At 44.4% G+C, this 27,583-nt stretch overlaps 1 protein-coding gene across 3 annotated transcripts; it reads right to left on the reverse strand.

Moving 5' to 3' along the window:
* Positions 1 to 2,311: 2,311 nt before the first annotated feature.
* RGS10 (regulator of G protein signaling 10) lies at positions 2,312 to 26,360 on the reverse strand. 3 transcript variants are annotated; one of them, XM_015633746.3, is made up of 5 exons: positions 26,262 to 26,360; positions 20,596 to 20,714; positions 19,064 to 19,150; positions 12,015 to 12,158; positions 2,312 to 2,509 (listed from the first exon to the last, which is right to left on the reverse strand). In XM_015633746.3, the coding sequence occupies exons 1-5, from the start codon at positions 26,308 to 26,310 to the stop codon at positions 2,441 to 2,443; spliced, it is 468 nt and encodes a 155-aa protein (XP_015489232.1). In that variant the 5' UTR covers positions 26,311 to 26,360; the 3' UTR covers positions 2,312 to 2,440. The 3 variants fall into 3 exon arrangements, with proteins under 3 accessions (XP_015489232.1, XP_015489230.1, XP_015489231.1); XM_015633744.2 differs by lacking the exon at positions 2,312 to 2,509 and adding an exon at positions 5,313 to 8,637; XM_015633745.2 differs by lacking the exons at positions 2,312 to 2,509; positions 26,262 to 26,360 and adding exons at positions 5,313 to 8,637; positions 25,218 to 25,451.
* Positions 26,361 to 27,583: the final 1,223 nt, after the last annotated feature.

Raw genomic sequence — 27,583 nt, forward strand, 5'->3', positions numbered from 1 at the left:
TCATCGGCAGCAGAGCCTCCCCACCCTCCGGAATTCCTTCCCAATATCCCATCCATCCCTGCCCTCTGGCAGTGGAAGCCATCCCCCCTCGTTCTGTCCCCCTGTCCCTTTGTCCCAAGTCCCTCTCCAGCTCTCCTGGAGCCCCTTTAGGTGCCGAAAGAGGCTCTAAGGTCTCCCTGGAGTCTCCTTTTCTGGACTCGCACCCCCAATCCCCCCAGCCTTTCCTTACAGCAGAGCTGATCCAGCCCCTGACCATCTCTGCAGCCTCCTCTGGCCCCACTCCAAAGGTCTCTGTCCACCAGAGCTCCATTCTGCAGCAGGGCAAGGAGAACATTTAGCAAAATGTTACCTCTGGCTCCAGCTGCAATTTTAGGTGCTGTTTAAGCCTCTGAAAATCCCAGCATTAATGTCATGGTGGAGGTTGTATCTCTGGCTTCTGTCAGTTCAAACAGGAATCTGAGACAGGTCCCCAAAAAGCAAATCTATTAAATGGTGTTAATTCAATGAACCTGCAGCAGATGCAAAAGCTGTCACCTGATTAAATCACATTTAAACTAGTTATCTGTATCTGTTATCTGTAGAAATAAAAAGTGGGGTTGCAGCCTCGGTGGAACCCGTGTTTGCAAGCCCTCCTGAGCCAAATGAGGCAGGGCAGTGCCAACCTGTGGCATCTCCAGGCTCCCAGAAACGATTCACTGCAAGCTGCAGCCAGAGGAGCTTCTGCCACAGCTCCATCCACACCAGCACAGCTGCAGCAGCAAACTGAAACCTTAGCTTCTAGTCTCGTTGGCAAAAAAATAAAACCAAAAAAATCCCCCCAAGCAAAACGTTTCTCGTTGTTTTTAAAGCAGAGGTGCACCAGAGCTGTGTAGGACAGCCCAGTGTTAGGGGGGAAAAATAATCATGGAACAGGTGATGTGGAAAACAGTGATGCTCACCACACTGTGAGCTGTGATTTTCCTTTTTTCAGCTCAGTAACAATTACTTCTCTTTTCTATTGCTGTCTTTTTCCCCATGTTGAAATTTGGTGGTTTTTATAATGTATTCAGGAGGGTTTGTGGTCCAGGGGTACAACCACTCCTGCCCACTGTGTTTATAAGCTTTAAAGGAGAATATGAAGAGGGGGAGAAAAGTAATAATCCTGGTTTAGGTTATGCCTGTGCAAAATGGAAGGATGGAGGAGAGGGCTGGAGACCACAAAGACCAAAGAGAGGGTGGGTGTGATGTCTGCACATCCTCTGGGAAGTGGGTGCTTCATTTTGCTCTAGTCCAGATGCTCATAAATCTCCCATCTTGGTGAGGCAAGACGTGCCTTGAAGCAAAATGCTGCTTAATAGAAAATTGCTGCCACATAAATAAAATTAAAGTTGTCAGGACATACCCATATCATGATTTTGGAGATTTTAGTTCCCAGCTGCACCAGAGGCAAATTAGGAAACAACAGTGAGGTAAATAATGATTTTCAGGGTATAGCTACAGCTCCCCTGCTCTCCCTTGGTCCCATCAGTCATTTCACATAAGATCAAAACTGGAACTTGGCTGAATGCAGACTTTTTTTTAGACTTTTTCTTTGTCTATGTCACTTTGGTCACTACTATGCCTTTCTCAATTTTATTTAGCACATCATGAAGACCTTTTAAAACTGATAAATAAAAAAATGTGAACTGATTTTCCCCCTTCTTTTTCTGTGCAGTTTGAGGAGCTCTGTTGGGACATCAGTTGTGTACACAAGGACAGCTGACCCTCAGCACTGTAACCTTGAACAGAATCTACCTTTGGAAGTTCCCAGCCCTGCAGCTTTCCCTTTCCACCCACTCCCACCCCCTTGGGGGTCAGTTGCATCCTTGGGCATCCCTCTTTGAAAATGCTGAGCCCTGAAAAGGCTCAGCACTTCCCAGTTCTGTTTTCCTAAATTGTAGCCTCTCTTTTTCAAAAATGAAAGAAGAAGAAAAAAAGACTGATTCAGGTTTTGGCAGCTCTCCTCTCAAAGAAGAATATTCCACGTTTGCACACGAAAGGGAATTTTTACCCAACCAGAGCAAAGATTCAAAATAACAAACACAAACAATTACCAAAAAAAAAAAAATTGCCACACTCAGTAGTTTTCTGACTGCTGCTACTGGCTCAGTGAGAGGCTGGTTCATTGCCTAATCTTGAGCTCAGAAAAAGACAGATCATCTTTAAGTTTACAGCACTATTGGCCCAGCTACAGAGGACAGGATTTCCCTCAAGCCTCTGCCCAAGCCCCAGTGATGACTCCAAAAACAACAACGCGCCTTGAGACTGGAAATTTTGCTTCAGAGAGATTTTGTTCGCGTTCCGTAAATGATACACAAATATTCATCTGAGTGGATGGAAAATGCTTAAAAGCTGCATAATGTAGTGAATGAGACCAGCCCCGAGATGGAAATAATTTCCTTAATTCCTTGCAGCACTGCTGTCACTTCCAGCCATCTGTTAGCTGGGAAGTCAGTGATAATCCACGGAGCAGCTTGGGCGATGAATCCTCCTGAAAGCAGAGATCACAAAGAGTTCACTTATTTCTCTACAGTAGAAAAGGAAGTGGGTGGGGAAAATGAATGAAAGGATGAAACACACAGCTCGTACCCTCCTGGCTTCAGGATAAAAGATTTGCTTTAAAAAAAACCCTGGTAATTTCATACTTCTTTAATGAGAAATGGTGTCCAAGATGTGGAGTGAGCAGCAATCAGAAGCAGAGTTCTGTGAGCCCAATTAGCTTCATTATGGGGTCACACTGCAATTTTAATCCCACAGGTCTTCCCTGGGCCTGGGAATTCTCCAAGCAGCCTGGTCAGGATGTTGAGAACAGCTTTTAAGAGTGGCTGCTTGAACCCTGCAAGAAAAGCATCTGGGTTTTCCCAGATGGGTTTCCCATCCATTCAGGGAATGACTTGCACCAAAACTCTGCCCCCAAGGTCTCACCACGTACTGAGGTTCTCAGTCTCAGTCATATCTTAGTAGTGTTGTCCTTCATGTTTTGGGGTCTTATATTGTTTTGTGTCTCTTCACAGACTAAGAGGGGCATGAGCTTCTCCCATGTGCTCTTTGCAGCCAGATCCATCTCTGTGGCACTTTAGGGATGCTAAAAAGATATGTTTTAGATGTGTGTAGTGCAGGGGTGTAAAAATGCCTAACCTAGTACTCAAACCATGGAAAAATTATGAAATCAGTAAATACAGAACAGGAACTAAGAAAAATTTATGTTCAGCTGTTCCTCTGGACTGCAGCTTGAGAAAGAACCTAAAAAGTTTCAATTTATCTCCAAGTCAGTGTATTTTTTGGTAACTCTGGGAGAGCCTCAGTGCTGCAATTGCTAGCCTAACTTAGTGAAGTATTTCAGGTTCCTACCCCATCTTAGTCATGGCATGGAAAAACACTTGAAATCTATCTAACCCAGTGAGATAGGCCTGATGAAAACCACATTTGTTGATGCTGATACTGATGCTGATGTCAATGCTCAGCTCCTGCCAGCTGAAGCACAGCCTGGCACATCCCCTGTCCAAGACCCACTGAGCACCACGATCCCCCGTGGGCTGAGGGGTCTGGGCAGGCAGCACCTGGGGTTCCTTGGGGAAAACACGCACTGAGGGGCTGCCACCCTCCAGCAAGGGGTCAGACCGACAGATTCTGCTTGAAGTATTCTGGCAAAGAAAGCAGAATTCCCCGTGTCTGGACACCCCCCTGAGGGCAGGTCTGGGGGGTTAGTTTAGAGCTAATCCCCACTCCCAGCCCTGACCCCACAGCTCCTCTCAGCCAGCTCTTCCTGCTGGCTCGCAGGGCTCTGGGAAAGCGAAACAAGAGCCCGAGAGCAGCACAGGGCTGCAGCCAGGCTCCAGGCTGGATTTTGGGCACACGAAGAGCTCTGGGAAAGCTGGAGAGCGGCAGGAACAAGGGTCAGAGCACCCCTGGAAGGGACAGCTGCTGGCCCTTCTGCAGTTTCATATCGCAGGGAGTTATCTGCTCTGTAATGCCGCCTTCCAAAGCAATTCTCATCTTTTGCACGGGGATCCCCCCAAGTCTCGATCAGAGCGACAGCAGCTGCCTTTTCTGACAAACAGAGCCACTCCAGCATCTCTGCAGAGGGCTTTTGGAGCTGCATTTCTTGCCGACAGAAAGCAGAGGGCTTTTGGAGCTGCATTTCTTGCCGACAGAAAGCAGAGGGCTTTTGGAGCTGCATTTCTTGCCGACAGAAAGCAGAGGGCTTTTGGGAGCTGCATTTCTTGCCGACAGAAAGGTCGCCAAGCTCGCTGCATTTGAGGAACGAGCAGCTGCGACCTTTCCCTATTCCGGCTCTTACTCCGAGCCCCAAAATCCCCAGGAGTTGTTCAGCCGGGAGAGGGTGCTGCTAAATTTGGCAGTGGTCCCACAAAATGCCGCTTTTCCCTCTTTCTTCCCCTGCTTCCACCCCAAGCCCCTTGGAACGGGGCGTTTTTAAACGCAATGGATTTACATATATAAATAAAGGGATATAATGGCCCTGATGAGAAGCATCTTTCGCTTAATTGCAACCAAAGAGGAGCGATCAGAAGTGCGGCCGCAGCTGCCGAGCATTTGTATGGCAGCACAGCAAAGTCCCACAAGTGCTCGGGATAAAGGATGCCCCACAGCTCGCTTTGAACTGTGGCTTTGCCAAAAGCCCTGGGACATGAGTTGTGCTGGATCCGAACCAAGAGGAACTGCCTCTGGCACGGGGAAACCATCGCTGCCGTGTAAACAGTGCTGCTGCTCTGTCAGGGGCAGACATTGGCAAAAATGCGTGACTCCAGGACTTGCTGCCCTGTTTTAGGATGAAAATAGTTATAAACAATTTATAAAAAGGAGTATGCATCACTTTTCAGCTTTGGGCCAGTCACAGAATGATATAGGACCTCTCTGCATCACAGACCTAATTAGTTTTTAGCCCAGATGCAACCCACTTAAAATGTCTGAATCTTCAGTAGAAATCCAAGCACATTCCAAAGTTATCCAAACAGGAAGATTACAGTCTTTTTCTCTCCCTCCCTCTTATTTCTCAAACCCTCCTTCTCCACACCAGTGGGCTGGCAAGTGCAATGAAAAACTGCAGCAGGAACAAAAGAAATTGGAGATGGGGCAGGTACAAGAAGCATCTTCCCGTGCTCAAGTGACAGAAGTGAGCCCCACTGTGCCATTCCTTCTTCCAAGGAAAAAACTCTACACTAGGACAGGCTGTAAACTGTGTTAGCAAGGACTGAGAGCAGGATAATGGTGGGACATGAAGCCATCCCTACCCAAACTCTGTTTGGAACATGAAAGAGCTGTCAGCACACAGATTTGGTGTTTTTGTAGAATATTTTTATTTTTTAGCTGAGAAACACAAAATAGGGCAGAGTTTAAGGCATGCAATCAGGCACGAAACTTCTCTTGCTTGTTTTGTGTGCTCATACCTTCAGTGTAAGTTCTATGAAGAGGAGTAGATCCTATCTTTAATCTCTACATAAAGCAACTCTGAGCACCCACTTACAGCCTGAGGCTGGATGCAATGTTTACAGCTGTTCCTGGAATGAAGGATTTACTCCTAGGGAAACAGTTCTTTTTCTGTGTGATTTGCTCTGTGCCACATGGAACAAGTGCCACCTATTTTCAGAAACAAGTTTGTAATAATAACAACTCTCCCCACATATACACAAATTGCAGTTATAGACATCTGCTTGCATGTATATAATAATTTGATTGCCCTTTTACTGAAAAATACAGATAATCCAATGAATAGGAAAAAACATCTTTGCTTTCTGCACATTGCAAGTCTACTTGTTGGTGTAGAGAAATCAAACAAACCCAGGCACCACAAAGAGAATGGTGCAATCAGCTTTTTGCCTCTGAGGTAAAAGAGCAACTCAAAGATTAAGAATTTTGTGGGTTAAGGTACATTAGGTTAGAAACATAATAGGTATTGAAGTAAACATCATAGGATTAGAGATGCTGCTAAAACATACATTTTCATTTCAGCAACTTTTGTCTCGTGGTAGTGTAAGCACCTTTGTGTCTCCTCATGTGGGGCATTTGCTCTGAGCAAGCAAAGGCAGTACCTGATAGGGAACATATTGCCAAGGAAAGTGTTGTTCATAAGCAGCTACAAACTTATTTTCTCTCTTTAACAGCCGACCTTTGTTCATACGGCTCCTGGTTTTATTGTCTATTATTACCATTTTAAAACATGATAGACAAAGACTCTTCTCCTTTGCTCATGCATTTTTAAAATCAATATGATTAAAAATGAATCTACTGTGCATCCATGTGATGAATGTGGTAAGAGCTTGTTCTGCATTTTTCTCATTAATGTCCCCATGCTGAATTTTTCAATATCACTAAGACTAATGCAGCCAACACCGGGAAAATACAAATCCCAAGTACTAAACTGGTTAAGCTGCCCACTCCCAAGGGCTTCAATGCTATCAGAAGTTCTGTCCTCTGCTGTGGCAGGCATTAAGAGTTTGTTATTACAGTGGATTTTCAAAAGAGGCAATCCTGAGATTACAAATAGTAAGCAAGTCCAGAACTGAATGGTCCCATTTCCTAGGCCCCATCAGAGGAAAGAAAAAAAAAAAATAAGATTCATGCACGTGTTTAGTTCATTCTTATTCAGTAAAACATTGAAATACAGCTTAAGCATGAGGTCAAATACCACTGAAAGTGCCTGAAGTAATATGACTTCACCATTAAATCTTTCGAGAGCATAAAAAGAACATTAACTCAGTGCATAAGAATTACACCTTACAACATGCATATGGAGGCACTGACCTCTCCTTTGATTTCCTAAAAATGAACAGGGCATGGAGCTCTAGGGGAACAATCAGAACTTCCATTCCCACTTTCAACTAGGGAAAAGCCCATGGAAACAATTTTCCTTTACACAACACCTGCAAGAGCAGCTCAGAGTTAAAAGAAATAATCAAGTCTACCAAGTGAGTTTGCATTCTAAAAATGTCAAACTAGACTTAGATTTTAAACATTGATAGTGACAGCAATGTATGAAACATATCTGGCATTTCTGACAAAAAAAAAAAAAAGTAAGTACAAAATGTTCAAAAGCTAACTGTGCATTTAGATTAGCCAGCACATAAACAAAAGTTCAAGACAAGCAGTGCAAAAAATGGAAGAGTAAATAATGAGTGGGAAACAGCCAGACTACAGCTGTGAAGCTTCTAAACAGAGCAAGTAGCTAATACACTTTCCCAGCTTAAAATGCAATTTAGTAACACTGCAGTGAATTAATCAAAAAATATATGAACACGTGAAAAACTCAATGCCAAAATGTGCTTTGCAGTGCTGACACATTCCCAGGACAACATGGAATGCTCATTGGGAATGCCTTTCTTTACCAACCTTTGGTTGCACAGGGCAGAAATAAATTCCCCTTGCTCTCAAGCTTGATGTGAGAGTGGCTGAACCCCAAAACCAACTCCATGTTCCACTGCAGCTCTCCAAAATCACAATTAGGAAACCCTGAAATATTTGAGTGGGGCAAACAAAACCCGGCAGGGTGATTTTAGCAGAAAAAAATTGAGTAAAACAAAACCAGATTTGGTTTGTTGGTCCTTTGCCAAAGCACTGTGGCTGCACAGAGCAGGATTGTTCAGGAGATCTGGGAGAGACCAGATGCTTCCTGATAGCAGCATCTGATGTCACACTGGCATGAGGGACAAAGCCAAGCTTTGCTGAGATCAGTGTGCCCTGAGAGGGATATTTACTTATTCACTGTCACATTTCCTAATGGCAGTTAGGAGTTCTTCAGAGATTGTCTCTTTTAGAGCCTCTGTTCCTAAGGGAATAGAGGTTATCCCAGCCTCTGAAGAAGGTGATTGTCTACTGCAAAAAAATTAAAATAAAATAAAGGGGGAAATTCAGGAGATACAAAAATAAAAATCATGACTGGGGAAGTGTTTTGATTCAGCAATAAAGGCAAAGCAAAACAGACATCACCCTGAAAGAACAAAGTCACACAGGAAGGGATTGGATTCTGCTGAGCTTAACCCTGAAAGACGCTGTCCCTTTATGATTAAATTTGCTATGAATGACTCACCCACAAACTACTCTGAAATGTACTCCTCAACTGCTTCTCCCAGAAGTTCAGGATGTAAAAGCTAGTCCCAAATAAAAATTACAAGGCAAAAATGAAAACCCAGCCACGCTATCTCCCATTTCTCATCACCAAAATGCCTCACAAAAGAAAACACAAGAATTGAAAGCATTTTAATCTGTGAAATATGAAAGGCAATTCATGCTATGGAGGAATACCTCAGCCTTTTAGCTGGGAAACAGTCCTTCCATGGGTGCTTGGTTAATAGCTATCATGCAAAAACAATTAGTCATTCAAGCAATTAAGAAGGTAAGTATCTCCTAAAAAGGTTTTGAGCTTTCCAAGCCCTAAATGCAACTGCTATAAACCTAGACTGTTCCTGAGTGTAATTTCCTTATTGTATTGCCTCTCCTGAAGAGATCCATTGTGTCTCATGTGTTGTAAATTCTTGATGCTCTTTTGGCTGCAGTCTGAGCCTCTGCTGAGTTCTCCTCTTGCTCCTCGCTCTTCTTATGGTTTAGGAATATGTCTGACTTCAGGAAGCGGCTGTAGCTGTCATATTTCATGAGATTGAATATCTGGGAAGAGGGGGAAAAGAATACAAAGCAAATGACCTCAGTAAAATGAGATTTTAAATGGGAAGGATGCATTAATTCCAATGTACTTTCATTCTGTTTGTACTAGAGCATTACAGAGCGGGACATTTAAAAAACACACTTCTACCTCTCCCAGGGGCAGCATCTTGTGGGCTCCAGGGTCACTGCTTGGCAATAATGTCCACATTAGTTTAAAAATCAAATTATAGCTTTCACAATAGTAAACTCTGCACATCTAATACTGAGGGTGAGAGGTGCCATGCCTTGGTCAGTGAGGAGGATGGTCAGATCCTCCTGGCAGGGTGTCTGGAAGGCATTCAGAGGGACAAAGCAGAGCTTTGAAGAAAGAGAGGTACCTTTTATACACCTTTCTGCCTGCAGTGACTCCTGAATGCTGCAGAGTAACTCCTGCAGAGCACTGGATAACTAAGGAAAACCTCTGAATAATTTACACAAATACTGAAACAACTGGTTTAGCCAATGCTCTTAAACCTATGCCAACCTTCCCATCTCTTTTAGACCAAATGCCAAGACTGGTCTCAGGCCAGACAAGAAATGTTGCAGGAACCTGCCACAAAGAGTTGACCTGGTACAGATCTATTTTTCCAGTTAAAATGTGGGATTAAATTGCTGGTGGATTAAATTTGTTTAATTACACTTTTCACTAGGCCAAGAGCTTCTCACAGCCAGCATGGAAACATGAAGTCAACCCCAAGTACAGCTTTTTTCTCCCAGGACTTGAGCTCAGACTCATCCCTCAGCATAAATGCTGCTCTTCTATTTATACCCACTGCAGACAAAGAACAACAACAACAAAAAAAAAAAAACTACAACTCTTTTGGAGTTTTCTGAAAACAAAAGGGTTGGGAGAAGAGCCTGGAATCTGTTCAGGTGTCAAGGTCAGGACTATATTTTGCTTGGTCTTGAAACAGAGGGGAAGGGAAAAAAAGTAAACTTTGAAACTATAATTGAGGCAAAACCAAAGCCAGCCTCACCCCCAGTCTATTATTTCACTGGTGGCGCCTCTCTGAGTCATGTTTCAGGACTGATTCTTTTCTATGATACTCAGAATAACAATTTCCAAGATAAATTTGTGGATTCTGACCTGCAGATGTGGCTAATCCATGTGTAGGTAACTCATCTTTACCTTTACAGGCCTCACTTCTAACCAATAGTACAATCAGGTAACACAACTCTTTTCTAGGAGGAAAAAAAACCAATCTCAGACTGCTTTTTCATTCCATATCCTTGAGGAACCTGGACAGATACAGGCAATCACCTAAAACTTGACTGTTCTTGTCTGTGCATTTGCTGAAATAGCTCCCTTACAAGTAAATTACATGGTGGCTTTTACTAACCACTATTTGTTTACATATTTAAATATTTAAGTTCTGTCTAAAACCATGGAAATATTATTCTTTAAGATAGATACTGGAATATGAAAAAAAAAATCTCAAAACACCCACTCTATGTACAGCCTGATCTTCAGGGTCTGAACTCCTCCTGAATTAAGCAAATTCAAATTATACCTCCTGGCACTGGCTAACTACCATACAATTAAGTTTATCCAACCAGATCAAGGGGAAAAAAATTGTAAGGAAGATATTTCCTGTTAAAACATCATGCCTGTGTTAAGAACTTAGACCCCTCTTGCTCCTGGTATCACTTAAAGCATCTCCCAGAGAGAAAGAGCATTGAAGATCAAGATCTCCTGCAGTCTGCTCAGCCACATACAGAGCAGAGCTCATAATCATGTGCCAAAGCAGAGCCCTTTTTGCCCCCCTCTGCCTTTGTGGAGCAGTAATATTTACCCCACAGGTATTCTGAAGCACGTGGATTTCTATGATCCACACTTCATCCAGCACACACAAATGGCCTGGGGGCAGTTAAGGGCACCATGGGCAGCAGCCCACACCCCCCAGCACCCCCAGATACACCAGGAGCTCTCTGGAGAGCTGAAGCTCTTGTTACAGCACTGCTCTCCTCCAGACTGCAGCCTCCCAGCTCTGCCTTTGTCTGCTCCAGACCCACAGTGCCAGCAGTGGTTAACACTGCTCTTCAGAGAGCAAATTACACCACTCCTCATAACTTTATAAGGATTGAAAACTGGAGAAGACCATAACTCTTCTGAGCCATTATCTAACAGCAATAAACAGTAGCTTCAAGCACTGGAAACTTGCAATGACCCATAAATGCTCTGCATTTGTTTTTAAAAGCTCACAGAATCTCTTCCCACACTAGGGGGATTCCTCTACCACTAGCCCTGTATGTTTCCAGTTCAGGTATTGCTAATCTTTGGCTCTCCATGTGCACATCATTTATAAAATAGCAAATATTTTCATTCCACTCTTCTCTCTAGCTTCACTCTTATAGTCACTCACCCTGAACTGCAGTGCTTAGACCTACCAGAACATTTCCTTCCCTTCCCTCAAGTCAGAACTTTTTCCATTAAAAACTCTGTTTCTTCACATGGAAATTGGGTTTCAGGTATTTCCACTGCTAATGTCTTGGAATCTGCCTGAAAGACAGCAGAGCCTTTGCCCCTCAGACCCCTCCAAGTGACCCAGACAGTGTCCAGCCAATGCACTCAATACCTGATTGAAATGGGCTGAAAACACTGTTTAAATCACTGAGCTGTTTCTCCACAAAAGGAAACAGCCAAATGGAAAATACAGGTAGTCCTGAGGATGGTACAGGAACTAAAAATAGTACTGCAAGTGCTGGAAAGCTGCAGATAAGAATGACTCACTTCATAACTTATGCTTTGAAATCAGCTAAATATCAAGAAAATTTACCACCTAAAGACATGCCTGCAAAATTTCTAATTCCTACCAGACCTCCCAAGTTCTTTAGGGAAAGGCAAAGCAGAGACCAACTCCTCTAAGTCTCACACGTTGCAGAAGAGAAGGGTTTTCAGAAAATCGTGTTATATTCATATCAATATAAATACCAAAGTGAACTGAAGAAATTTGAGCTCTCAAGGAAACCAGTGGCAACTACAGAAACAAACATCAGCAATGACTCAGAACAAGTGAATACACAGGAAAACGAAGACACTGGGTTAGTCAGGGCCATTCTCAAGCTACCCACACAGGGAGCCAGGAGAAAACGCCATCCAGTTTTCCAGGAAAGTCCTGAGTTGGAATTAGAATGATTGTACTGAGTCTCTTAATTAATTGGTTGTAGTGAGATGGGGCCAAGAACCTGGAATATCTCAGAGCAGCTGCATTAATATCCCCAACATGGAAGCAACCCAGCTCTGTGCTTACCTGTTCAATCCATGCCATGGCTGGAAAGCAGAGTTCACTAAAACCAGACAAAAATGAATGAAACTGTGTTATTGAAATAAATAATTTTACCTGGTCCTGGAGCTTCTGAAACATGAGAGGGTGAGGTGTCTCCAGGATGGTCTCACTCAAACGGGACTGCCCTTCAACATTAACTTGGGAGGAAGCTTTGCTGGACAGGAAAGTCATGTAAATCTCTTTAGCTTTTTCCTGCATCTGCAAAAGGACATTTATTTAGAGAATTATTTGCTGTGGGAATGTTTTCTGTGTCATGTTCCTTATGTATGTTCATTTTTACTGGAAGAGGAACACCCCTGCAGGCCAAATGCTACAGTAATATCAGTGAAAGCTGCCAGAATTCAGCTCTAGGTTACAGCAGGTTGGGATGGCTGAATCTCAGCAGCCAGGGTAAAACTGCTCAGCATCATCAGCTACACCTTGTCTTGGCTTTTGAGACAAATGTTTTTCCTAACAGGTCATCAGCATGGGCAAGAAACCCAGAGGAGGAAAAACTGGAAACTTTAAGTGAAAAAACTGGGAAAATTAAATGAAATTAATGTGTAACCCATGCTGCTGCCAGATAACATTGTCACATACTTTGTCGTCTTAACCATTACCTCAAAGCAGATCACCTACAGCACGGACTCCACGATTAAAGAAAACACCAACAACTTGGCTAATTGGCAAAGATAAGACTCTCAATAGCCTGAGAGTTGGTAAAGAGGGGTGTGACCTGCAGAAAGCCATTGGTATTTGCCCTGATTTCAGAGCTCTTCCCTTGTCAAACCAGTAACAGCAATAACATCTTGACCCCACCAGCATCTTTAAGCTTCAAAGCAGTGAGTGGCCACAATCCCCTGCAGTTCAATGAAAGGCCCCTTATCCAGATGGCTGGAGAAGAGAACTAAGCCAGGCAAGAGCCAAGCCCCCTGCTGCAATCTGAATTTTGCATGCAGGAGCAGCTGCTCTGGGCCATCTTAGGCCCTGGGCACTCACCAGTGTTCCCAGGGTACCTCTAATGAGCAACCACAGCTCCAGACCAGCACCAGCTGAAGGGCTGTGCCTTTGGTGGGAATAGGGCCTGAAGAAGGAAACATTTAAACCCTGTCCATGAAGGAGTCTCAGAATTACTTCCATGTTTTACAGCTGAGGTACATTTACACTTGGGGGTAATTAGAAAAAAAGCTGCATGTGTTTGAACATTCGAGAGGCCTAAAGAGTTGGGGCTCTCTCACTGCTGAAGGGGACACCCATTCTCTAGTATTCCTTTTTAAAACTCATTATTCATCTGGTGGGTAGAACATTACATGTCAAGTGCATTAGGTCACAATGAACTCTTTTTAACAATTTCCAACTTGTTTCACAGTTCAGGGAGGACTGGGTCAGCCACTTCTCTTCTAAATGAGCAATTAATCCAAGGGATGAAAGGTGTGACTGCTATAAGTGGCAAAGTTAATGTCCTAATGCAGGTACAGTAAAGAGGCCTTCAGATATTATTGCATGAACCATTGTACTGCCAGTCCCACCTAAATGACTTTTGAACCTGCTGTCCAATTTCAACCACACTTGAGAGAGGGGCAAAAGATTGAAAAAAAAAAAAATTACTCTCCTGCTGAGTCAAAGGAAAATCAGGAGAAAAGAAAGGGAGAGGAAAAGCAGCGCATGCACCAAGGGAAAAACTGCAGGATGTGCTCAGAAGTTATCTGCTCTACTTGAACTGCAGGGTGTTGCTTGCTGCTGGCTAACCAAGGCAGATGTAGCTCCTCACCAGCCCCAGCACAAGGTGCTGCTTGCCCAAGGACACAGAAGCAAGCTGGGCACTACAGAGAAAGGGCAGAGGGAGGCTGGAGAGGAAACACCAAACTAAAAGCAAGAGTGTGAGGAAGTTTAAAGAGCATGGAGAGGAACAACAGGACTGTGTGGGAGGCTGGTGAAACAGGGAGGCACTTTGGATTTTGTGAGGAAGAATAACAAAGAAAGGAAGTGAAAGAGCTGTGGCAGGGAGAGGAGGCCATTGCAGAGACACAGAGGACCTGGCTTTATAGCAGTGGGGAGATATGAAAATGCACAGCTGCACGTTACAGGTTCTGCTGCAAATAGAACTGTTCTGCTACGTCTATGCTTCAGTGGTACAGCAGCTGATTAACTACAGCCTATAATTTGCTTTAAAAAGAAAGAACAATTAAAGCTGCCAGTGTGTTCATACACCCCCCAAATGTCACTCAGGCAGAGCCAGGTTCAGGTGGAGGAGGCAGAGATCATCCCTGTTCACTCGGTGGCATTCTCTGCTCTGCATCAGCCTGAAACTAAAGCCTCAGCCCAGGGGACTCTGGAACTGAAACAGCTCTTAAACTGGGATCTTGTTCACAGGTGGTTATTAAAGGATTCCTGGCAGTCCTCAGTTCCATCTGTGTGCTCTCCCCAGTGTCCGTGCCAGATTCCCACTTGGAGTACAAAGTTCTGTCTACAGCACCCCCCTCTCTATTTCAAGTGGATACAATATTCTTTCCCACTTCCTCTCCTAAGGTCAAGCTCAGCTCCCAAGCATGTGTGGCTCCCAAATGAGGTAGATGGGAGCCCCAGATGCTCATCAGACCAGGCTCCCAGCACTCAGCAGCTGTGCAGCATTACCCAGCCCCGCTAAACCCCTGCTACATTCCACATGGGAAGCAACAGAAGAAACTCCTGAATGTGCAGGACTTTGTTCTGGAATCATTCATTACAAAACTTCAACATGGATACTTTGGTGGGTTTTAGCAATAGCTGAAAATATTCCCTGATGTTGGAAGCATTTATTACAATCTGTAAGTTATTTCTGAAGCTCAGCTGCAAGAGGAGAAGAGACATTTAAACCTTGGGAAGCAGCACGACTGACATGTTGTTTATTTCATTAACAGTCACAAATGCAACAATGTATGACTAACTCCAACAAAATATTTACAGTTAAATTTTATTCCCTTATCCCCACCACTTCCATTTCAGAAATTAAATGTGTGCCCTAACACGAGGGCCACATGGGTGGCAGCAGAGCTCGCTGCTATGAGTGGACTTGACCCAACTGATTTCTCCATCTTCACTAAACATTAGATTTGTATTTTAACTTCAGTTTTAAAGGAATATCCTTTTTCTTTTGTTGTTTTGGGGGTTTTTTTTGAGCTATAGAGATGTGTCTTGAGCTGAGGGGGAAGTTTGCACCTTCCAGCTAGAAGATGGGCTGAACCCATCCATCTAAAAGCTGCCTAGACCAGCAATGCAGTGTGCCTGCTGCCTCACTCTCCCAAAAATCTCCCCTGCTCCCTGAATCATCAGGCTGGCAGAGAAAGGATAACAATAAATATCTCTGGCACAACGGATGCTTAGTCCACTGCTCATGTGGGGACCTTTGGGCAAGTTTAAACTGACCAAGTAGAACCCCACGTCAGTACTCTCACATCAAGTAATGAAAAGTTTGTCTCATCCTTTAAAAATAGGGGGGGAAATCCCATTCGTAGAATCATGTAAATTTGAAATTACTTTAAAGGTCAGCTACTTCCAACCCCCTGCGGGGACAGGGGACATCTTCAGCTAGATCAGATTGCTCACAGCCCCATCTAGCCTAGCACTGAACATTTCACAGGACAGGGCATTGATCACCACCAGTTCCAGTGTGTCACCATCCTCACAATAAAGAATTTCTTCCTTATACTTAATCTAAACTATGTCAGTTTGAAGCCATTCTCCTTGTCCTGTCACTCCATTCCCTTCTCCAAAGTCCCTCTCCAGCTCTCCTTGAGCCCATTTAGGCACTGGAAAGCCTCCCTGGAGCCTTCTTTTCCCCAGGCTGAACACCCCCAGCTCTCTCAGCCTGGCTGCAGAGCAGAGCTACTTCAGCCCTTGGAGCATCTCTGTGGCCTCCTCTGGACTCACTCCAATCTGGGTTAAATTGATATCAGCTTCATCTGACTAAGAGTCTCAGTGTCTATGAGCTAATCTGTGTGGGAAACCAGTTTTAAGGAGAAGCAAATTACAAAACAAGTAAAAACCTGTTTTTAGAATACTGTACACACAATAGAGAGATGCAAAGGGATTTCTGCAAGACGCACTTTCAGAAGAAAACCCACACTTCATGATACCATAAACACTGGAAAGATTTCTATTTTTAGTGCTTTTCCTAGCTTTGTAAATTATCTAAACAAAGCCACCCATAAGCAGTAGCTACAAAAATTTACTGTAAGTCTGTGTCATTCTAAAGCACATTTATTCAGCCAGCTATAATAACTTGGGCAACTCCAGGCTGACCATACTGTGGGATGACTGGTCCTGAATAATTAACCTAAATAGAACTTAGTTAAATCTCTGTCCATTCATCTGGCAATTCATTGAAGGATTCACCAAGCTCCTATCCCTGTACATCACTTTAACATTTTCTGTACTGGCATCCTAAGTTAACAATCCTAAATCAGCTAAATATATGGAAATTATTTAGCAAGGGAAAAAATGATTATTATCCCACTGAAAGCGTGGGACTTTACAGAAAAGTCGACTGACTGGTTGTTCTTTCCTCAAGACTTTTTTGTATTCATGGACCTTGATGAGGGAGGGAAGCAGCTGAATACACAAAACTGGAATTACTAAATGTTACAAAGTTCAGTCAAATCGAACATTTCCCTCTTCCTGCAAAAAAATAGTATTGTTGTATTTTTATGGATTTATCAATACCCAAAAAATACTCTCAGCAAATTGTTTTGAGGGGATTTTTTTTTTTCAGTGCAAGACACAGGATATTTACAGAAAGGAGACTCTCCTACTCAAAATACATTGTTTGGAAAGACAGGGAAGTTTTTGTTGTTGTTGTTGAAAATCTACTGGGAAATAGTTTTAGCTGACAATATTTGACTGACCTTAAGAGAGGAATCCTGGACACAGCCCTCTTACTCCTGTGCTTCATAGCACCTCTCCTAGCCCAGCTCTCCCATCTGATTCCTATTCCTTGGCATTTCTGATGTTCCTCCAAGCACGTATAGTCCCACAGCCCACTCCTGGAAAAGCTGCAGCCCAGGTTTGGACAGGAGCACTCTGTGCTGGGTTAGGAACTGGCTGGATGGCCAGGCCCAGAGAGTGGTGGCATCCAGCTGGTGGCCAGTGACAAGTGGTGTCCCCTCAGGGGTCTGTGCTGGGGCTTGTCCTGTTCAATAGTTTTATTGATGACATGGATGAGGGAATTGACTCCTTCATTAGTAAATATGCAGATGACACTAAGCTGGGAGCGTGTGTCGATCTGTTGGAAGGGAGGAGGGCTCTGCAGAGAGACCTGGAATGGTTGGATGGATGGGCAGAATCCAATGGGATGAAGTTTAATAAATTCAAGTGCCAAGTCCTGCATTTTGGCCACAATAAGCCCCTGCAGCACCACAGGCTGGGGATGGTGTGGCTGGACAGTGGCCAGAAAGGGACCTGGGGGTGCTGGTGACAGCAGCTGAACACGAGCCAGCAGAGTGCCCTGGGGGTCAAGAAGGCCAATGGCCCCTGGCCTGGATCAGGAATAGTGTGGCCAGCAGGAGCAGGGAGGTCATTCTGCCCCTGTGCTCAGCACTGCTGAGGCCACACCTCGAGTGCTGTGTCCAGTCCTGGCCCCTCAGTTTGGGAAGGACCTTGAGACACTTGAGCACATCCAGAGGAGGCAACGAGGCTGGTGAGGGGCTGGGAACACAAACCCTGTGAGGAACCACTGAGGGAGCTGGGGTTGTTCAGCCTGGAGAAAAGGAGACTCTGAGGTGACCTCATCACTCTCTACAGCTCCTGAAAGGTGGCTGTGGGCAGGTGGGGTCGGTCTCTTTCTCCAGGCAGCAGCTGACAGAATGAGAGGACACAGCCTCAAGCTGCACCATGGGAAATATAGGTTGGATATTAGGAGAAAGTTTTTTACAGAAAGGGATAAAGTACTGGAATGGTCTGGAATGGTCTCCACCAGGGAGGTGGTGGAGCCACCACCCCTGGATGTGTTTAAAAAAGACTGGATGTGGCACTCAGTGCCATGGTCTGGGTGAGGTGTTAGGGCTGGGTTGGACTCGATGATCTTGAAGGTCTCTTCCAACCCAGTGACTCTGTGATTCTGTGATGCACTCAGAAGAGGATGAAGGGACATTTTCCCACTCTCACCTCTTTGTGGTTCCCTTTGGCAACAAGGGCTGCACTCAGGTAAAAAGCATAAAAGTGTGATTTCAGAAAGAAAGAGCTTTAGGAGTCTGACTCTCAAAGACAGGGATACTCATTTGGAGTTTTGAAACCCTACTCACAGCTCTTAAAGATGAGCTCTTAAAAAGCAGATAAATTTGAAATTTCTCAAGAAACAAAACAAAACAAAAAACAGATTCAAAATCTTCTTGAGAAACAAGCAAACAAAACATGGTATATATTTTAGGCCTGACTCTATGGGCTTCAAAGTCTAAATGTGAAAATGGATCCAGTGTTCCTGGTGGATCTAAATGTAAGCCAAGATCCAAGTAATGGGGGAAAAAATCATATTGGAGGTGCCTGGTTGAGAAATTTTCCAACAGAATATCCCTACTAGAAGGACAGAGCTGTCATCAAAAAGAAAAGGCTCTGCAGGTATACATCAATTTGGATAAATATTTAAGTAAGAAGTTTAAACAGACCCCTTTTGTTTTCCAACTTGTAATTTGATAAGGCAAAATGTTTCATTTTGGTCCTGTAAAATATTTTTGTTTGGACCATTTGTGATTTTTATGTTCCACATATAATCATATATATCACATATATATCAGAGTGGTGTAAATTTCCATGTAATAGCTGCTATGCTCTAAAAAAATTCTGAATGAAACATCTTTATATTTGCAAACAAGATGATGCAACATCACTGAATTAATAAAACTTTTGCTACTCCCTAGAAACTACAAAAAGTTCAGTTCTCAAAACATGGGAAACCTGACAATTTCAGCACTTTGTTTTGATTTGAAATAAGACCAGCTTTGTTTCCAAGCAATTCCACCAGGATGATTTTAGTGCAATTTTTTTCAAATGTATTTATTTGCATTCACGCAAAGCACATTATGCAACAGAGATGTTTTAGTTCCAGCTCTGCTAAGTAAACTTTGTTGACAGAATTTATTTAGGAAACATACCTGCTTTTTTCCCTGTGTTTTCTTAAATTCTTCACATGCTAACCAGAACAAAACGTTTTCTTCACTAAATTCTTTCTTTAAGAATTCCTAGAAAAGAGGAAAACAAACACACAAAAGTTAGGATACAATTTCTCAGTTGTTTTTCCCTCTTCCTACCACAGCTGTTAGAACTAGAAGCCAATTAATTTTACAATTAATTTTACAATGAATTTACCCAAGCCAGTGTCACAGAACCACTGCATTTGTGCATCTGCAGAACTGAACACTCTGATGTTCTGCACTTTGAAAGCACATTCCAGGAGGAGGATGGGCTACATCTAATCTCAGACCATAGCAGTAACTAACAGGAATAGTTTCTTCAGTCTCCCTTAAATAACTTGAGCACTTTTACAGCCACTGCTCAAAGGGAAATCCAAAAATACATGAATTCATTACCAGGTGACTAAAATGAATTATTTTAATGAGACTCACAAAGCACTTGGGATTCTCATGTAGTGTCCTTCTGCCTTTTGTAATGAGTAAAATCTCTACAAATAAATGTGATGTTAATGTGATCATCTGTGGTAATAAATTCACTTAAACAAACAGAAGCAGAAGATGTAGCTGTGTTCTCTACGCTGTTTAAACACAGCACATTCAAAGCCAAAAGCGAGGCTTTAAAAGGGGAAAAATGCACATTAAATGTATTTATGAAATATTATGCCTGAAACTTTTGTAGCTATGAGATCATCAGTTTTCTCTTTCAAGTGTTAGAAAATAGAGACTAAGTAATGCCAGGAATTAAACAGCACCAAGATTTACTTTTTTTTTTTTTTTTTTTTTTTTTTTTTTTTTTTTTTTTTTTAAGAATTTAAAATCAGCATTTTGTAATTCTTGTTTGCCTCACTTTTCAAACCAGTCTGGCAGGAAACCATTTTATCCCAGTGCATTTTATGGTATGGCAAAAGCACTTTCAAGTAGGCAGTTCCTATTCTTACATCTAATGTGGCAAGAAGGCCTTGAAACACCAACTCACCACCCTCACCTAATTAAACTTCAAGCCATTTTGAGCTGCACCAGCCCACACTTTGTAGTAAACTGAAAGGGAATATTTTCAGTAGAGCTGCTAAACACAGAGCAAGAGCCACAGAGTCATCAGATTGCTCCTGGTAACTCATTGCTTAAGGACAACGTGTGAGAACCGAGAGCCCGGGGTCTCAGTGCTAAGTAACACCTGGCAGGAGGGATCAGTGGCTCAGGGACTGCAGTTTATCCAACAGGAACTTGTTAATCCTTGCAAGGGAGGACAGATCCCACTAGGAAGGTGCAGCTAAAAGTCTTGCCCGAGCCTTTCAGGCGCAGGATGCAGTGGCAGGGGGCAAAAGGTGCCACCTCAAAAGCTCTGCCAGTGGCACAGCTCCAGCTCTGCTCAGGGCACCTGTCTAGAGGGATGTGTGCCTCTGGTCACAGTGTTCACAGCTGCACCCTGAGGCTCATTCTGCTTTAAAACCTGAATTTTGCTTTATGTAAATATCCATATTTCATATATCGACCCTAAACCGTTTCACTCCTTCCGGGTCTTCGAGGAGGTTCTCCAGGGATGTGGCCCATTTCGAGGTTCCTTTCAAGGTTTGGTGGCTGCTGCTTGGGTGGCCCTCACCATCATTTATCTCTGGGGGGAAAAAAGAAAAGTAAAAACAAAAAGAAAGAAAAGAAAGAAAAAACCAGCATCTTCTTTAGAAAAGACAAGTATCAGTCACATGGATGTCTCCCCAGTTCCCCCTGCACTCTTGATTTCAGCTGCTCTCTTTAAAGGAAACACCATAAAACTGAAAATAACACACACACACATACAGACACTTTAATTCTGCTTTGCCTGTAAGGAGGCAAAAATTCCTTACAGCCACATAATTCACATGCATGTAAGGAGGCACTGTCACTTTTATAGGGGTTCAAGCACCTTCTGCCTGGGGAACACAATGACCACAGTCCATATTTTGCTCTGGCACTGGCAACAATGTTGGCTGCTCAAAAGGAACTTCTGGCCAGTCACACACGTAAAATTTATTGTTAAGAAGAGAATCATCACTGGAAGCTGGATGCTCGGTAAAAGCAGAGAGAGAAAGAAAAATAATGGCTTGTTTAGCAGGAGAACCAGTCCAAGACATTAACCCAGTCCAATGGGAGGAAAGACACCCAGCAGAAGAGCCTCACTCCAGCTGAGTCAACCTGATTTTGGGCAAGAAGGTGATTTTACTGTTTGTTTCCAAGCACTGAAATTCTCCTTTTATAAGATGTTCTGGACTTTGCCCATATCTGATCTGCCAGCCAGCCTTCTCACAGACAGGGAAGATGGAATACAATTTCTATTTTCTCAGTCCCAGGAACAAGTACATTTCATTTGAGGCTGGTGATGGCAAAAAAACCCCGTTTGCTGGCTACCCTTCAGAAAACCTATTACTTGGAAAAACTCCAGGAATGCTATTGCTCATCTGAGAAACTCCAACACAGACATAAAGTGCTCAGCCTCCTCTCCTCTAACACACAATGCCCTGGGAACACAGGAGGATAAGAGCTGCACTTCAGGTCACTACACACTGGAGAGATGCACAAAACCCTTACTGTAACCAGTTGAGCTTCTATTTATAAATCCTTCATTTCTCTTCTTCTCATTTAACTTCTGCTTAAGCTCTGCTTTTAAAAACCCTTCTTTCACCATGAAACATGAGATACTGATACTCACTGAGTATCTCAAAAAAGTCTCTATGCAGAATACGTACATACACACACACACACACATACATACATATACATACATACATACATACATATATATATATATATAAAGTAAATACACAGTAGCAGATGCCCTTTACAGCTGGTGACTGGAAATAATGCTGAGGTTAAAGCCCTACAGAATATTGGCATGACAGCAGAGGCTCCTGAGCTTCGGTTGGTAGGGACCTGTGGAGTCTGTTTGTTTTACCAGCTGTTCTAAATGAATGAACATCTCTTTTGCCTTGATAGGAGAGGGGATTTTGTTTTAGAAACTCTGCTAGTTTAAAGGTCAGGAGCCAGAACCTAAGGATTGTGTCCAAACCACAGCTGCAGCCCGTGCATGTGACAAGAGCACAGCGAGTTAACACAGCCGCAGCTTGCCCCCCTTCGTGCAAAAGGATGTTCTTCTTGATTAGCACTTGAAGAATTTATTTTAGAAACCTGACTAAAAGCATTTGGGCATCTAATCTCAGTAAAATCTGTGAGATTTGAGTGGGAATGGCCAAGTGTATTGCAGCAGAACACAAGACCCTCTGAGGAGCTGGGATGTGCTGTTACATTCACGCTCACCTTGGAGCGGGATGGCAGCTCTGTGTGTGCAGCTGCTCCTGCAGAACCAGGCCATTCCCTCACTGAGCATGTGATTTAGGACACAACAGAAGGGGGGAACATCTGATTTCCAATGTTTCTTTTCCAGTCAAATCTGAAGTGGACACTAATGATTACTTTGAAAAGTATGTGTTTCAATGAGGCAGTGCAGACCCAGGCCCTTGTAAACCTAAAAAAAAAATTCTGGTAAGGAAATGCCAGAATAAAGCCTTCCACAAACCCAGAATACATCACTCTGCTTCTCTTCTGCTGCTTTGACTGATCTCCCATTTTACTGCTGGCCATTCTCTATCCTCCCTGGTCATCATTTTCCCCATCTTCCTCTCACTTCCAGCCTACCCAGCACAGCCCAATTCTACCCCTCCATTTATGTTCTGCCCCCTCTGCTCCCTGTCAGCCTCCAAACCCTGCTCTCTCTACTCCTCTTTTCCCTGCATTCTCCTCCTACAACCTTAATAAAACAAAATTTGGTTTTGAAGGGAGGTTCTACATGACATCTTCCTAGTGTCCATCCTGCTGAGCCATGTGCAGGACACTGTCATTCGGTTTATTTCCTCACACAGCTCCACACAACCCAAAAAATACTGTGGGTGCAGAGACAAGGGCTGTCTGCCCAATGCAGACATTGCATTGCTTCCATTTACCCCTTGCCTTATTTATTCAGTTGATTCCATGTATCCCTTGCCCCAGTTTTGTACCCAGAGCAGAGGCTCTGGGATGTCTCAGGTGCTGGGCAGCTCTGGATGCCTCCAGAAGTGCAATCCCAGCCCAGACTACAACTCCCAAGGCTGGGAACGCCAGGCTGAGCTCCACTGATCCCCATGTCCAGTGTTCCTCTGTAACCACCATAAAACATCAACATTCACCTTCAGCACATACGCAAATAGGCTGCACATGACAGTAGGAAACACCCTGAAATTTTATGAGGCTATTAAAACTTCTAGGTGTTTTTATTATATCCCATTAAATATACCATCACCAACACTTATTCTAATACAAAAGTGACTCGACATCCCTGAAGTCAGGTTCATAACTTCTGGTTCATAACTTCTGTTTCCATGTGCTGGTTCCATGGAGCAGATTTAATATGTGATTTTCAGAATTTTTTTTGAGAGTTCAAAATATAGGAAAGAGGTTTTCCCCACAAATGACTCCGAAAGCTGATCCTCAAATCTATCTATATTACTAAATTAACTTAAAAAAGAAACTTTCACTGAAGTGCAAATTAATGAGTCTAAAACAATTCATTTGAGAAAGCAATACAGCAGTGTAGTTACATGAATGTTCCTCCTGACAACTATTTGCCTCTGATATTTATAAAAAGATTACTTTCTCCTGTTCAAATCATCTCCTGACAAAGTTAAGTAATATAGAAACAACAAGCTCGATACCACTGTTTAACAACTACCACAATGTACATACATTTGTATGATCATTAAATGAGGAAGGCAGACATTTGCTGTTAGTAAAAACTGGGAGATAATTTTGTGCATCACAAAGGGCATTACAAAATGGCAGTTCTCCCACCAATATTTCTGTAAAAGTAACACCCAGAATATGCATCAGATGATAAATAGGTTAATTACCTTTCTTACATTACAGTACATTTATTCCATTATAACATGCTAATTAAATTTCAGCTCAGAGCTCACTGTCTTGGACATGGGTTAGAAAGCAAGAGGCAGAGAAAAGGCAGCAAGGCACGCACGGCAGAGCACAGTTGTAAGAGTTTCTGCTGAAGCAAACTTTCCACTGAGTTGGAAATCTGCTTCAGAGCCACAGCCGCTCTCACGATGTGCAGGGAGCAGCCAGCTGCTCCTACCAACGCAGCAGATGATTAAGTGCTTCTTTTAACAGCACCATTCTTCAGAGCACTCCATGCTAAGCCAGCAAAGTGGCAGTTGCATTATCTGGAGCATTATTTTAGAGGGAAACCTCGCAGAAGCTGCCTTCCCATCACACAATGGCACTGCAGCAGCAGGCTGCGGATAAAGGCTCTTTGTGCGCGGCAGAACGGTAAGCGCAGCACTAATAATGCCATAATTATCAGCTGGAGAGTACTATCAAAAATGCCAAATATTTGCATCCTCCAAACAGGAACTTGGACTGAAATCCCAGGCAGTATCAATACCATTAACACATAGAGCTTTGCAGGTCAGACATCACAATCCTGGCCCTTGTTTTTGACAAGCACTAAGAGAAAAATCCTGTGGGAACCCATCAAACTGAGTGATTCAGACACAGCTAATTGAGTTAGACATGCTGCTCACTCTGCCTTCCAGAAGCACTGCACACTGCAGCACTTCCCAAGCTGCTGCCACGCTCCAGCTGTTGAAACCGTGGCTTTTGTGGCACCATATCGAGCAGCACAGACTCACACCCTTCACAGAATCCTGCTGAACACATCCCTTCCCCGTGGCCTGCTCTGCCCATCTCATTCCCGCACACATCTTCTGCACGCTCCCCAACAAAACAACACAAACACAATGGCAAAAGCACCGTGCAAACAGCACATTCCTTACTCTGTGGTTAAGCACCGATGTACAACAAGAAAAGCTGCTTCCATTTCTTTTTGAAGAACTTCTGACCACTCCTCCCCTCATCCACCTGGATCATAAATCTGCAAGCCATGAGCCTTTTTTATTACTTTAAAAGCACTCTGAATACACTGTCTTGTCCCACAGTCACAAGAATGCCTACCCAGCAACAATCACAAGTCTGGAATTAATAAATCCAAGGTATGAAGCAGTGGGAAACTCCATAAGCTGAAAAGGGAAAATTCCCTTACTTTCCATGTATCCAAGCATCAGCTGATGAATCCTCGCACAACAATTCTTTCCTAGTAGCAGCTGAATTTTGGACCTTTTTGCTACAGCAGAGCTGTCCTTCTCACCCGTGGGGTGCTCAGAGCATGAGCCTCAACATCCTCTTTTGACTGTCTCTAGCAACAGATGGCTACTGGATTCCACTTTTAACTATAAGGAAGGAAACTAAAGGGACGTTCCTCTTTTGTAGCATCTCTGGAAGTGTTCACCAGACATAGCCTTTAAAACACCCTCTACCCGCCTCCTCCACCCCCCCAGAAAAAAAAACCCAGCCCAAAAAAAACCCCAGAAAACCCAAACAGCTCTAGACAAAGATCTCATTTGGCTTTTCTTAGAAAGATTGCAACTTCTTCCTGCACATCATAAAACAGTGTTATTCTCTAGGATTTGGAGATTGCAATTGTTGCCCCAAATGTCTCAGCAGTGACAGATATCAGACATCAGCCCTTGGAACCGACAGACTCGCAGCATCGGGAGTGTAAAACACACAGCCGCGTTACAGCGCCTGTCTCCAGAGGGGTCCGTGATGTCCTACATTATTATTCCTCGGAAATCTCCATTCCAGCTTTTAACGCTCCCTCCAAAGGCGAACTCCTCAAAGTCAGTTTGGAGTTCGAACAACCACGCTCTGATGTCCTGGGCTATCGCCTCGCCCCCGGGAACAGCAGCAGTTCCGACCGAAACTTGGCTGCCGAGGCACAAGCCCGAGCAGAACCCAGGTCCCCGTTCCGCGCCCGGCGGGAAGCGCCGCGCTGCTCCCGGAGCGCATCGCTGAGGGCTTGCTGAGGGCGGAGGGGCCGCCGAGAGCCCCGGGCCCGGCCCCGAGCGCCGCCGGGGCCCAGGGAGCTCCGTGAGCCCCGCGCTTCCCCCGGCGGGGCCGCGGGGAGCGCAGCCCGGCCCGGAGCAGAGCACAGCCCGGCCCGGAGCACAGCGCAGCCCGGCCCGGCGCTTCCTCGGCGGGAGCGGCCGCGGGCTCGCCCGTGGTTCCCCGGCCCCGTCCCCGTTACCTGAGGGCGGCCGCTTCCTGCTGAGCCGGCTCACGGCCCGGTTGAACATCCCGGGCGCCGCTCGGCCCCGCTGCCGAGCCCGAGGGCGGCCGCGCTGCCCCGCCCCGCCCCGCCCTGGGGAGCAGCGCCGGCCCCGCACCTGCCCGGAGCGGAGATGCCACGGGCCCCGCGGCACAGGGACCTCCCGTGCGACGTGGCACTGCCAGGGCTTCACCCCCTCGCAGCCTCCCCCTCCCCAGCCTGAGCCATGGCGCCCCTCTCTCACAGCCCTGCTATCTCCGTGCGCCTCCCTGCTCGTCCATTCCTCCTCTAACTCTTCCCGGCTCAAGCCCCTGCTCCTCAGTCTGCTCCTGCCATCGTGCTTGTGGACACGGGATAGATAGCCGTGTCCCCTATCCCCCACCCCGGCATTAGCCACCAGCCACCCTCCTGTCTTTGCTCCAGCCACCTTGGAGCAGGTGCAAGAAGCAAAAACACTTTCCTAAAACGGGCACCTCCATGAAATTGTGTCCTGTCTTACCAAAACAGACATGCCGAGCTGCTCGTGTTGGAGTGACTCCTTTGCTCTTCCAACACTTCGAACGACAATTATTTCTGAACAGAAAAGTGTAATTACAAAATTAACAAAGGTACTTTCACTTTCAGAAATAACGTTTTTACCAATATATTTGTTCAAAAATCCAGCATGTGAGAAGTTTGTGTAATTCTGACAAAGCTGCAAGCCATCAAACAGACAATTACCTCAGCAAAACAGTAGTGGGAGGCAATGGGAGCACTTAAATCCCACTGGAAATATCACCAATACACAAAAAAAATCACAGAAACCACTGCTAGCAGACAATTCAACAGTTGTTTTATTTCCACCTCAGCCAAATCCCATCCTGAACGCACAGTAACACATTGCTAAGCTCTGTTCACAGAGGGAACTTGGATGGGCTCCCCATCTCACTGAAAATTATGGACATTTTCCACTTACATGCACAAGGCCAAGATCTCATTCCTGGGAATTGGTGACACCAGAAGACTGAACACAAGAATCAATTGCATTTGTGCTTCCAAAATAAACAACAGCACAATACCTTCCAGCTGAAGGGATTTGGCCTGCACCCCTGGACCTCTGCCTTTGCACCAAGGCCAAAAGCTGTTAGCTGGTAAAGATTTCTTGGCTTTTTGGGAGGATTAAAAAAATATGAAAGTTTGCTGCTCTGCTGGGGGAACTGCTCAGCAGCTGCACGTGGTGTTTCCAGGCAGATGTGTGTGACAGGCACAACATTTGGGACACAACTGGAAATTCTGTGCAAGCACCAGAAAAACAGGGTGTA

Source organism: Parus major, chromosome 6 (genome assembly GCF_001522545.3).
Source record: "Parus major isolate Abel chromosome 6, Parus_major1.1, whole genome shotgun sequence".
Lineage (NCBI taxonomy): Eukaryota > Metazoa > Chordata > Aves > Passeriformes > Paridae > Parus > Parus major.